The following is a 12,567-nucleotide window of genomic DNA, read 5'->3' as shown; positions in this document are numbered from 1 at the left end:
CCATCACAAGTGTCTGCACTGCTTGGAGAAGAGGATGAAGAGACACTGCGTTACCTGACAGGAGTTGAAGTGACAGAATTTGAAGATATTAAATCAGGTTACAGAATACATTTTTATTTTAATGAAAATCCTTTCTTCGAAAATCAAGTTCTCAGAGGTCTCAGAGATACACTCTGTCTCTGTGACTATGGACAGTGAGCACTTACCAACATGTATCTAGTTGTTTAAAAAAAGGGAAAACAACTTTAAAAAGGGGGGCTTTAAAGAAGGTCAGCAAAGAGTGAGTTTGAGATGTTTGGGTAGGTTAAGTAGGCATTTTGACAACATGGTTTCTCCTTTGGCATGTTTAATTGTGAGGTTTAATGGACGTCCTTTCAATTTAAGATGACACTTTCAAACTAAAATTCTCTCCTAATGATGACTTGAGCCCTGCCACTCATTAGGAAAAGCAGCAGAACATGCAGGATCTTATTCAGAATTGACATCTATTGTAATCTTGTCCTATTTATTTTTAAATTTTCTTTTTGTGTCACTGGAAAGATGATGCTCAGTTTTAAAGGTTAAAAGTGTACAAGTTGCTTTGTTACAATAAAACTAAATGCATATACACATACATTAAATAAAATTTAAAAAATGGCAAAAGAAAAACTAATTTCACTACATTACCAAAAAGCTTTATGTTAAGACATACACTGAAAGAAAAATGATGGGAAAATATATGCTGTAAATAAAGATTAGTATTCTTACTAAAATAAAGATTTTTATAAAAATTTCACTTCATTTCAACCAGAAAGAAAAGCTACTGTGACTGAAGACAAAGAGTTAATGCCACCTTTGCATGCTAAGAATTAACACTGAGGCACTGGCTGGTATAGGTCAGTGGATTGAGCAGAGGCCTGTGAACCAAAGGGTCACTGGTTCGATTCTCAGTCAGGGCACATGCCTGGGCTTGTAGACCAGGTCCCTGGTGGAGGGTGCACAAGAGGCAACTACACACTGATGTTTCTCTCCCTCTACTTCTTCCTCCCTTTCTTTCTCTCTAAAAATAAATAAATAAAATCTTTTACAAAAAAATTAGTGCTGACAAAGCAATAGGATAAGGGCAAGGAATGTGACATCAGTAATATGTAAAAAGACAGCAAAATTATCTCTAAAGATCAAAGTGCAAAAAAGATGGACAAATTTGATCTTGAAATTTAACTGAATGACCCTGCCTTTGGAAAACTGTAATATTGAGGGGAAAAAATCAATGCAAGAAAATGCCAGTTAAATTGTATTTATTATATAAAGAGATGATGTAACTTGGTATGAAAAACAAAGCAATTCCAACAGTTACTACAAAGGCAAAGGACATGAATATCTGATCAAAGGAAACACATATTTAACTTCATTAATAATCAGAGAAATGATTGAGATGCCATTTCTTGCTATTCAATACACAAGGTTAACAGCAATTTCTACATTTTCTATTTACTAAATGTACCCAAATGTGTTATTTTTAGTAATAAAAAATTAAATCATTAAAAAAACACAAAAGTACGAAAATTTCTGCCAATGCAGAAATCATAAAAAGCATTGAAATGAATCAACACTTGTATGGGCAGTAAAGTTCAGATCCTTGGAAGCCAATTCCTTTTGTCTTGGTTCCTGAGTTTTATGATGGGATTGTCAATAACAAGGCTGTTCCTGATTTACACTATGACAATCTCCCAAGTATAGGGATATAAACATACATATACATGTAAGTAAATGTATGTAAATTTTTTCTTCAGGTAGATATTCCAGGAAAGTACTTCAGAATTACTCACTACAGAGGACTCTTATGATTCCATTTGCTGATAAGGTCCCATTAAGATCTCCTTCCATGGTTCTCAGCCAGTAGGGATATCCTTGATATTCAAGATGTACTTAGTACTGCTTGCAAGATAGCAATGCCTAAGGCTTTCTGTAACTGGCTCCTTAGGGAATCTGAAATTGGTCCAGTTCTTTAGACATAGCCAAGAGGATACTTTTCTGATTTGATGTTGAACAGAGTGTATCTACTGCTTGCTCAGATGATTATCTAGATGACAGCCTTGAGGAAGATCACGCAAAGCTCAGGATGCACCACGGGCTGGAGCAGCTCCCGTGCAACCAGCCCAAATCTAATAATCTTATTAGAATGACTAAATTGGGAGAATGAATTTAAAATCCCATAGCTTTGTTCAGCGTACTTCTCTCCTTGCTTTTATAAGTTTTACTGAACAAAAACGTAGAAAAAAGCAGAGCTTAAATTTACTAAGCAAAAGCAATCCTCTGAAACCCTAACTTTGCTAAGTAATCTGTATAAAAGCAACTCTACAGAAAACAATATACAAGCAGAAAAAGTAACATAAGTTTTATCTAAAGTAACAACTTAGTCAAATGCTAAACTTGGTTATCAATTTCACATAGTACTTACCTATTTCAATTCAGCATATCTATATAGACATTTACTCTCTGGTACTGAATTCCCATCTGAATAGAAATAGCTGCTACATAGAAAAATTTAAATTTAAAAACAATTTCACTCTACCTTAAATGCCAATCAATTTAAAAACTGTGTATGTATGTGCATAAATATGTATGTATGTATGTATGTATATAAGTATGTTCATGTATTTTTTCTCTCTCCAGAAACACAAACTCTGCCTTAGAGCTATACTGACTTTTTGAGTTAATACATTTTAACTTATTATTTCTCCTGTCTACCTAAGAAATTTCACATAATTCTGAATGCACCCACACAATCTGGTGGTGAGTTGGCAGCTATGTCAAAAATTCTATGAAAAAAGGGAAGTAGTTAACAATATGTGGTGACCTTTTGTTTACTATTTATTTTAGGTTAGCGCTGGCAGCCTCCCTTTGATGGTTTGCAGTTAGATGAAAACTTTCAACTTCAAAGCATGATGAACGTAACTACACATTTACTACAATCATCTACACTCTCACATAACACCACAAAAAGACATCTAACATTTTTTATGATCTTTTTACATTTCTTAAAACACCTATGTTGAATATTTTCAGAATCCATTTAAACATCCGATAGACATACTAAGCCAAACAATACAAATAACATCAGTTACCTTTTCATCTAATAACTTGACCAATCATTGGAAGATACAACTAAAGGGGAAATACAAGATCATCCTCTATGCACTGCAAAGACGTATCACCTTAGTCCTAGGAATGATCCGAAGGTGCTGAAAGAGGTGATTCTCTAGAAGGTGACCCAGGGTTTTCTTCAGGTGGAAAAACTGTGAGAGTACAAGCTCGAATGCCACCAAGCGACTCTGGAAGATCAAAAACTTTATGCCACTCATCCTTTTCTGGATCATATTTCTGGACAATTTCTACCATACAACGATTATTCCAAGAATATCCACCTACAACATAGATTTTATTTTCAAAGACAGCAACTCCAACATCACTTTGACCTCTTAACATAGCAGCAATTGGTGTCCACTGGTCAAGGGTTGGTGAATAGTATTCACAGCTTAGAACATCATCATAGTCACTCGTTCCTCTGAAGTGATTGCCACCGATGACATAGAGCTTGTCTCCAACTGTACACATGCAATGCAGGCCTCTGACTGTAGTCATTGGAGCCTTCTGTGTCCATTTGTCCGTATCTGGGTCAAAACACATGAGCTCGTTTTGGAAAGTGTCATGAGTAATTCCTCCCGAAATATACATTAAGCCTCCATATACTGTTCCTGCATGGCCATAGTGGGGTTCACTCATTTTTGCAACATAGCTCCACTCATTCATTCTTGGATTGTAACATTCTACTGTGGCCAATTCACCAGCTGCACTTCGCCCACCAACAGCATACAGATGTCCTTTGAGGGCACTCAAGTGGAAGAACGTGCGCTTTTCATTTAATGATGCAACCTGCATCCATTTATTATATCGAGGATCAAATCTGAACACTGTATCGACAGCAGTTTTTCCTTTTGTATCATAATTACTTTGACCACCAACTACATAAAGAAAGTTCCCAATGACAGCAATGCCATGTTGGTAACGGGGGGCATCCATGGGAGCTAATGATCTCCACTCTTGTGCCCTTTCATCATACATCCGCAATTCCTTACTGACAACCAGCTGCTGCCTCAAAACGCCTCCTAAAGTAACCAGGTGTGTTGAGTCAGAGCGAATGGCAGTTCTATCTGACTGCATCACTGGCTGCATATATGGCATCATTTGGTAATTGCTAGCTTCCAAAAGCAAGTTCACACAGGTATTGTCAGTTCGCATGAAATCTACTGTCTGCACGTAATTGATGAGGTCCTGTGGTGTCATTAGTGGAAATCGAATGTTCTTCATTAATTTTGCAGCATAATCCATTCGAGGGTCTTCCAACCTGAGCCAGCGACAGGCAGCCTTGAAGAGCTCAAGTTCACTACAGTGCTTAAGACTGTTACTGGAAAGCACAAAGGCAAGTCGTTCAAAAGGGAGTTTTAGAAACTCCCCAGTACTCAGTAATGCAGGAAAATGTTTCAGGATGAAATTATTGACATATTTATCCACTTCTATAAGATTATAGGTGTTAGCTATTCGCCCAACTTCAACACAGTTATCTAAAGAGACTCCTGAAATAAGAAACACTTTACAGAAGTCCAAAACAGGTAAAATTTGTAAAAAGCTGGCAGCTTCAAGTGTGTCCTGAAGATTGTCCATATTAAGAGAAAGTTTTGCAGTATAAATAAAATCAATTATTTTCTTCAGACCAACCTTGTTCACCCCATGAAGCTTAATGCACATTAAGTCTTGTTCTTTCATTCCACCTGTGAACATAGCCTTGAAATAATCACTAGCAGATGACATCATAGCTCTGTGAACAGGAAAGATTTCCTCTCCATCACCCGGCACCAGAGTCACATCACAAAGCAATCCTTCTATTCTAAGCTGATCAAAGCCTTGCAATACCACTGAACTGTGAGTATTGCTGGTGAAAAATCGAGTGGTTCCTGCTTTACAAGGCTGTAAGTGGGCGGAGACGCCCATTTCTCCGTTACCAAGAGACACTTTCATGGGAAAGCCTCTTGCACAGCGATGTATGCCGGAGTACAGGATTAAAATCGGAATGCTTTCGAGGAAAGGAGGATGTCCAAAGAGCAGGAGAGCTCGCTTTCCTTGTCAAAAGTAAACGTGGCACCCCTCAGGCACACCAGTCAGTTATCCACTTAAAACTGTTGTGTAGCAGAAGCACAGAGCGCTTTGGACCTCAAATCTGACTGTTACACAGATGATTCATCATCTGAAGGCAATTAAGTAACCCGGTTCACCTTGTCCGGCGGCTTTTGCTGCTGCTTTTCCAGCGGTTCCGCTCCGGGCTGAAGGAGAGGCCACGCCACGTACTGCAGCTCCGCAGCTCTGCAGCTCCTCAGCTCCCTCGGCAGCAAGGCCGTGCACCCTAGAGAATCGCCGGTAGAGTCCTCTGCTGTCACCAAAGCGTTGCCGCGGCTACGGGCCTGTCAAGCAAGGGCCTGGAACACGGGTCTGCAACAAGGGGCCTTACCCCGAAAGCCAAGCCAGTCCTTCCGGAAAGGCCTAGTCCCAGGATCCCTCGGGCTAGGAGCGGCCGCAGCAGCTACTGCGGCTGCGCGGCTGCCGGACTCCTCTGTGGGCGGGCGTGGAAGGAGGGGGGGGTGAAGTGCGCCGGAGACGCGCGAGGCGGGGGTGTGAAGCGTAGCTGGGCTGGACAGGCGTACAGGGTTCCTGCAGCTTTTGTGTGTGTGACTGAAGAAACGCAATAGCTGCACTTATTTATGCTGCTTGTTTGGTATAAACTCTTAACAGCGTCTGAGCGCTTCACACCGAATGTATACCTTTTCTTTAAGATTTACACTTCCAGGCTTCTGCCTTTTGAATAACAATGAAATGCAGCTTTTGTGTAAATGGAAAGGCAAAAGAGGGCATGGTGGAAGATGCTTAAAATACTTCCTCTATAAAAGACTTTATAACTTATATCACATACCATTTAATGGACACCTCAATTATAACTAGTTAATATTTTCAAAATTTTAATCTTTTAAAATACATACATACCATGTGTCCCTTTAAATACCAAACTGAGACCATGCTATCTAAATAATATAGCCTATATTTTTTAGCTTGCAGTGGAATTCCATCATCAGTAATATTTTCATGTTTTTTCCACTCATAAGTTTTTAAATGACTACACAACTGTCAGTAATTATACATACTGACAGTAGTTTCCTTTGCCCATTATTTGTTTCTGAATACACACCTTCTTATCTTACATTGTTTTGTAGAATCTGTAATAAAAATAGAATTTGGGAACAAAACTTTCCCGTTTTTTCAGATAAATTCTAATGGCAGAATACTGATTCAAGACAAATGTTTCTTTTCAAAACAGTGTCACCAGCAATATTTGAGTGTGCATTTCTGTTTAATCTCTTTACAGATATTTTATTAACTTGAATTTCTTTAATTACTAGTAAATTTAAATTTGGCATGTGAATAAATGTATACTTTGACAATTCTTTCAACACTTTCCACAATTTGAAGTTATTACTGTCTTTTAAACTCTTCTGGTTTTATCATATATATGCAAACTAACCAGAATATAGCTATGTTCTTTTTACACTCTCCCTGTTTGTATATAAAAGGTAGTTTACCATACTCACTGTTCTGCATCTTTTTTTCACTTAGAAATCTTCCTATATTAGTAGATAGAAAATGTCTTTATCTGTTTAGACAGTTGTATTGTTTCAGAAATTATTTAGGCAGCCTCCTACTCATGGACATTTAGCTGGCTCCGCTTGTTTTCTGTTGTTTCTGGTGGATGGCAGCAAAGTCCAAGAAGGCTCAGACCTCTTCTGTCCTCCACCAAATCCTTCAGCAGATCTTCAGCCTGTTCCACATAAGAAGTTGATTGGAATTAGCCTGGAGAAATTCTTCACTGGACTTTATAAGCATTGGGAAGTCCTAGAGACCTGCTTGCTTTTGGAGTTGGGGATGGAAGGACTCTCTTGAGCTATGAAGACTTCGTACTGGACCTGAAGAGGTAATTCCAAGGACTCAGTCTCTCTATGGAAAAGATAGTAGAGCTGCTGTATCTGGGAAGTTCTGAGAGGAAAAAATCATGGAATAAGACCTATGCTTTTAATGAAACAGTTGTTACAGACCTATACAATTTATCATACTCTAATATGTTAGTCATTTCAAAGACTCTTTTTTTCTGCCTTTATCATGAAATAAATTAAATTTGTCACAACCAAAATTCAGGTTCATGTGCACAATGCACTAGTAAGCCAAACACTGAGTGAGACAATGGTGCTTGGAGATAGAGAAAATTTCAATTTGCCCAGAGCTAGAGGGCAGCGGAACAAGATGTTTCAAGTCTGTCATCCTCAAAAAGCAAAAGTAGGGAGGATTTATGTGGCTAGGGAGTAGAGGAAGGGAAGTTTCAGGGAACCAGGGGAAACATTATGTTTCTTCAGAAACAGATAACATTTTGTGCAAACAGACTTCTGGGCATCAGCAGCTGATGGCAACTTTTATTCCTTCTGTAAAACAAATTCATAAATTTTCCTTGTGTCTCTGGAATTATCTTCTCCCATTTGACAAAGACACATCAGCAATTTAAATTTTTATTGTGAGAACAAGGGGTGCTGGGTTGAAGAACCAAGATTCTGCAAAAATATCTCATAATTGTGCATCACAGACATTATCTTTAAAGCAAAAAGCAGAAACTAGACATCTTGTGACCATTGCCATTAAGTATCACTGTTTTGTACTTAACTAGCTGTATTTTCTATTATCTCAAGCAAAGTGTACTTTTAAACATTTCTCCTGGACCTTGCTTTACAGGCACATCTTCAGAACATGACTAACATTTTCTTAATCTTTGACTACAAGCCATGTGACAACAAAGCAATGAAGCATTTAGTTAAAGCCTATATCTATATCTCTAGACTCTATGATCTAATACATACACATGTTTATTGTTAACTGCCAGTTTCAGTAGTATTAAGCTACTATCAGTTAATAAGGGGCACCAACCCCTCACAGACAGCATTTTAGAAAACTGATCTAGTTTGTTACTAAACAATCTAGTTTACTATATTCATTGTATTTCAATATTTTTCTTGCATATCATGTTCAACTGTACATTGTGTTCATTATATTAAGTGCTCTCCTTTATATTTTAAAATTATTTTCTTTATTATTTGACGTTTTACCTTCAAATCTTTTTGCATTTATTTATTTTTAATAAACAATGCCAAGACTGATTTTGCACCTTCAACTGAAGGATGAAGATGCAGTTCATTCATTCATTTCATTTATGCTGTATACAATACTTAAGTAACTTAAGAACCTGTTAAGTAACAGGTTCCATGACTATCTTCATAGGATAAAAATGTGAAGAAAGTAAAAGTGCCTGCCTTCTCAGAACTATAGAAAGTATAGGCCATAGTTGCTAAGAAATAGAAAGAAAAAACAATTATAAAGTACAGGCCCAGGCACCCCCTGGAATGACTAGCAAAGGCTTGGCAGGACTCCCTTCCTTCACCATGTAGCCTTTAGATTTCCATTACCAGACTGAAGGCATCTGTTTGCCTGCATGCATCAAAGCCTAATAAGACACAAACAGGAGCCTATGTCCAAAAAAGTAAAGATTTATTAAGGAGATGGTGCCATATCCAGAGTCACAGGTAGCTCATGCTCAAAGACCCGGATCCTCAGTGGCTTCTAGGGGATGGATTATATAGGGAAAAATCATTGGTCATGGTGACCAATGGAGTTTGGGTCATGATCTCTACCAAGTAGTTGGTGCTAGGTAGTGGGTAATTGATCATTGCATCTGGTCCTGATGTCAGTCATGGACTTGCTCTAATTTTGCAAGGATTTGTTCTGTGGGATTGTCTGTCCTTCCTGCATCCAGAGCTAAAATACAGCTGAGGCCAAGATATTATCTTTTACTCTGTCTCAGTAGTCAACAGACCCAGGACGTTGTTCCTAAGACTACTGATTGTTGAGCAGAACCACATTGTCCTGGGGACTTAATGATTAAGCAAGGGAGAAGAAGATGAATGAGTCAGGGTGCTAGGTGAGGCCAGTTTGAGTTAAAGGAAAAAAAATCAAACTAAAAGGCCAGATAAAAAAAAATAAAGTTTTTGCAATGTTACATTTCTTAGCAGAGGCTCAGCAGGAAGGCCACATCAGAGCAAAGCAAAGCTGACTGTAATGATTTGTCCATCTCACATTCTAAACCATTTTCCCGAGCCATTAGTCATCAGTTTCCCCATACTCTTTCATTTTAAAGTTAGCAAAACTGTTGAAGCTTGGGCTCTATTTGCTTCACAAAATAGAACAGTGTGGTGATTTAAAGATAGCCACAACTCCTTGTACACTTTTTCTATTCCTTTTAGCCTTAGAGGCCACTGTGAATGCTATGACCAATCCGTTTAGCTCAAAATGCATTCACAAGTAATTTGATAAAAGTCCTATAAAAACTCTGGGAATTGGGCTGGGCTGGAGGTCATAGAGTATGCTTAGCATCTCTCAAGTCTGAGCTCTTTGTTCTGCATCACACTGTTCCCTTTACCCTCCTCTGTGATACTTACAGGAGTTAGCCTACTCACCTAAGGGCTAAGGTTAAGAGTTCCTGCTAGCCTCCCCTAAAATGCTTGCTATTGGGATAACTGCTTTGGGATTGACAACAAAAAAGGGAGTCTTGTCTTTAGGATGCCATTGTTGTTCTTTCCTAAAAGGACAAGAGTCTGAAGTCTTTCTTTAGTAAATTAGTTGATATGATTAATGATCCAGAGATTTCAGGAATTCTCAGAGAAGCACCAGGTTCCTAGTCAGGCTTAACAGAAGTGATGGAATGGAGCAAGAATGGGTTCAGAGTGAAAATTGGGAATAAGGATCACGTGTTTCTTAGGGACATGTTTGCTGATTTAGGGATAGGTGTTGAGAGGCAGCCAATGATATAAAAGACAGGAATAACTACCACCTGGTAGTAAAAAAAAACCAAACATTCAATTCACCTGAACCTGGGTTTTCTGTTGTCCTCCTGCTTGAGCCTTCATATGCCTCTCTGCAAAATGAAGATAAGTGCCCCTTCCAGGATGTCTCATGATGTTCTGAGAATCAAGAGGGATTATGGGTGCATGCACTTGGGAAAAATCAGGGTGCTCTGTCCCCATTAGGCAGTTTTTGGAGGGAGTAGTGTGATGTAACAGAAGGACCTGTGAACCAGGGGTCCAAAACGCCTGGCATCCTGCCCCTGACCAGTGTGGTTTAGTTGCTTGTGCCTCATCTCATAGTGAGGGGTCGCTGGTTGGATTCCCTGTCAGGGCATGTGACTGGGTTGTAGATTAAGTGTCAGGGCATGTGCAGAAGGCAACAGATTGATGTTTCTCTTTCACATCGATATTTCTCTCTCTCTTTCTACCTCCCTTCCCCTTTCTCTAAAAATAAATAAATAAATGAAGAAAATATTCAAAATGAAAAAAAGTCCTGGCATCCTGACCCACCTCCACCAGTGTCTAGTCATTAGTCACCAGACAAAACACTCATCTGCTTCCTTCTCTGTAAGATGAAGTAATAGTTGCAGTGCTATCCTTGGACATGTGAAATACCAATGAAGAAGCTTGTGGGAAGTTCAATGCAAACTACTAATTGCTGTGTAAATGTCAAGCAGATTAGGATTACAACCCACATGCCTTCCAGACACACCCTTTTAATTGAATACTGCCTTCTTATTTGTGGACTTAGAGCTCTTCAGAATAACCTTTATAATGATTTTGTCATTGTTCATAGTGGTCTACTTTTATTTACAATGTTGTACACATTATCTTTTAGTCATTGTAGCTGGCTCCTCAATACCTGTTCCCTGCCAAATAAATGGATGATTCCCAACAACCTTATTGTGTTCGCCATTGTCTGGTCTAAGCACCAGTGTATGTCCAAGTCCTGGCCACTAAAGCATGTGGCAAAGTCTGCCAGGGGATCTGGACAAGACCTCCCTGCCCTCAATTAGGAGACAGAGGAAGGATAATCCCCTTCTTCCTCTTGACACTGTGGTGCGTGGCTACGATGCCTAGAAGAGCAGTGGCATCTGGAGCCCCTGATGGAAGCTGCTGCCTTACAGTGCAGTGGATACATCCTGGGTGTGGAGGGGAGACTTAGAAAGAATCTTAGACTCTTGAGAATCAATCATTGAACTGTTGAATCAGCCATCCCTAGAGCCATCCTATCTCTAGACTCCTTGCATCAAAAAATAATGCATTTCTTTATTATTTGAGTCCATTTCAGAAGGTTTTTGATGTTGCTGTAGCCAAACACATTTTAACTAAGAGACCTTGTAATTTGACCAGTAAATTTGCATAATCTTGAAAGTTAGTTTTCCTTATTAATATTTTTGTGACAATAACTCCCATTCTCCCTGTTATAAAAATGATGGTTATTGATAATAATAGACTTGGCAAAGATAGAAATATTTAGTGAAGGAAATGTAAATGATAATGACCTCTCAACTTGGAGAAAGTCACAGCTAACATTTTGGTCAATATCTCCTTGGTGTTCACTATAACATGGTTTTATTTGTTTGAAAAGATTGGAGGAGGAGGAAACTCACAACAGAGTTGGCTTTATTTGTGTCCTTCTGGAAGGAATGCCAAAAAAGGATGGGGGCAAATTTTTGACCCCTTGTTGGGAAGAAATACCAAAGAGTGCAAGAGGTTTGGGAAGAGAAGAGTGGAGAGGAAATTCTGAGAGACAAAACATAACCTTTACGATTTTCCCAGAAGTTAACTGTGCTCCACTCTCTGGCTTTCCTTACCCTTACCATGGTAAGGAAAGGAGAGCCTTTCCATTTCTACTGTCTTCTCCTTCTCTGTGGGCCAAGCCTGCAGAGACTAATCCTGATCCCTCTGTCTGGAAGAGGCGAACACTGGAGCCAGCTGGCGCCTCTTGGATTTTGAGCAACTCATCCTGATGCATCTCAGGGTGTCTTTAATGAAGATAAGAGCTGTGCTTCCAGGAATCAGGTCATGAAACTTACACAACACTCAGAATTCAGGGAAAGGCAAGAATTGCAAAACGTTGTTTATGGCGGAAGTCACAAACTGGCAGCCTCTGAGCTGTGTGTGACCCCTATCTACATGCATTTTGTTGGGCTGCAAAGTATTGAAAAATCGGGAGATTTGAGGTACATGTGCAGATTTCACTGTCTTTTACTTTTTTTTTAAATATGAAGATATGGCAACATTGAACTTGCACTTCAACATAGGAAGACAGTAGCTGGAGGTAACTTGGCTGCTCCTTCATCCGGGACATAATGCTTGCATGTTTAGCACACATGAGCTCTGTAGATACTCACATCTCACCTGTTTTACTTATTTCCATGACCTTCCTTCTGTAAGGTCTAGTCACTTCACTTGCCAGATTTGATCAAGTGGTATGGGCTCCTGAAGGACTGTGTTGAAAAAGATTCTGGGGTTCATTAGAAAAGAGCCACTATTGATTGTTGGTGTCTGCCATGGGCAGCCAGTGGGGGGTCATTGT

The 12,567-nt window shown here is 39.2% G+C and overlaps 1 protein-coding gene across 1 annotated transcript; it reads right to left on the bottom strand.

Moving 5' to 3' along the window:
* Positions 1-1,260: 1,260 nt before the first annotated feature.
* Positions 1,261-5,597, bottom strand: KLHL9 (kelch like family member 9). The gene has a single exon (XM_045840754.1). The coding sequence runs from the start codon at positions 5,056-5,058 to the stop codon at positions 3,205-3,207; it is 1,854 nt and encodes a 617-aa protein (XP_045696710.1). The 5' UTR covers positions 5,059-5,597; the 3' UTR covers positions 1,261-3,204.
* Positions 5,598-12,567: the final 6,970 nt, after the last annotated feature.

This window comes from Phyllostomus hastatus, unplaced genomic scaffold (assembly GCF_019186645.2).
Source record: "Phyllostomus hastatus isolate PE091 unplaced genomic scaffold, TTU_PhHast_1.1 phas_contig_34, whole genome shotgun sequence".
In the NCBI taxonomy this organism is placed as follows: domain Eukaryota; kingdom Metazoa; phylum Chordata; class Mammalia; order Chiroptera; family Phyllostomidae; genus Phyllostomus; species Phyllostomus hastatus.
The sequence above is the reverse complement of the archived record's forward strand: the minus strand, read 5'-3'. Positions and strand labels throughout refer to the sequence as shown.

Bases quoted from the DNA above. Each gene is read 5' to 3' on its own strand.
- KLHL9 (XM_045840754.1), bottom strand. From the start codon at position 5,058: ATGAAAGTGTCTCTTGGTAACGGAGAAATGGGCGTCTCCGCCCACTTA.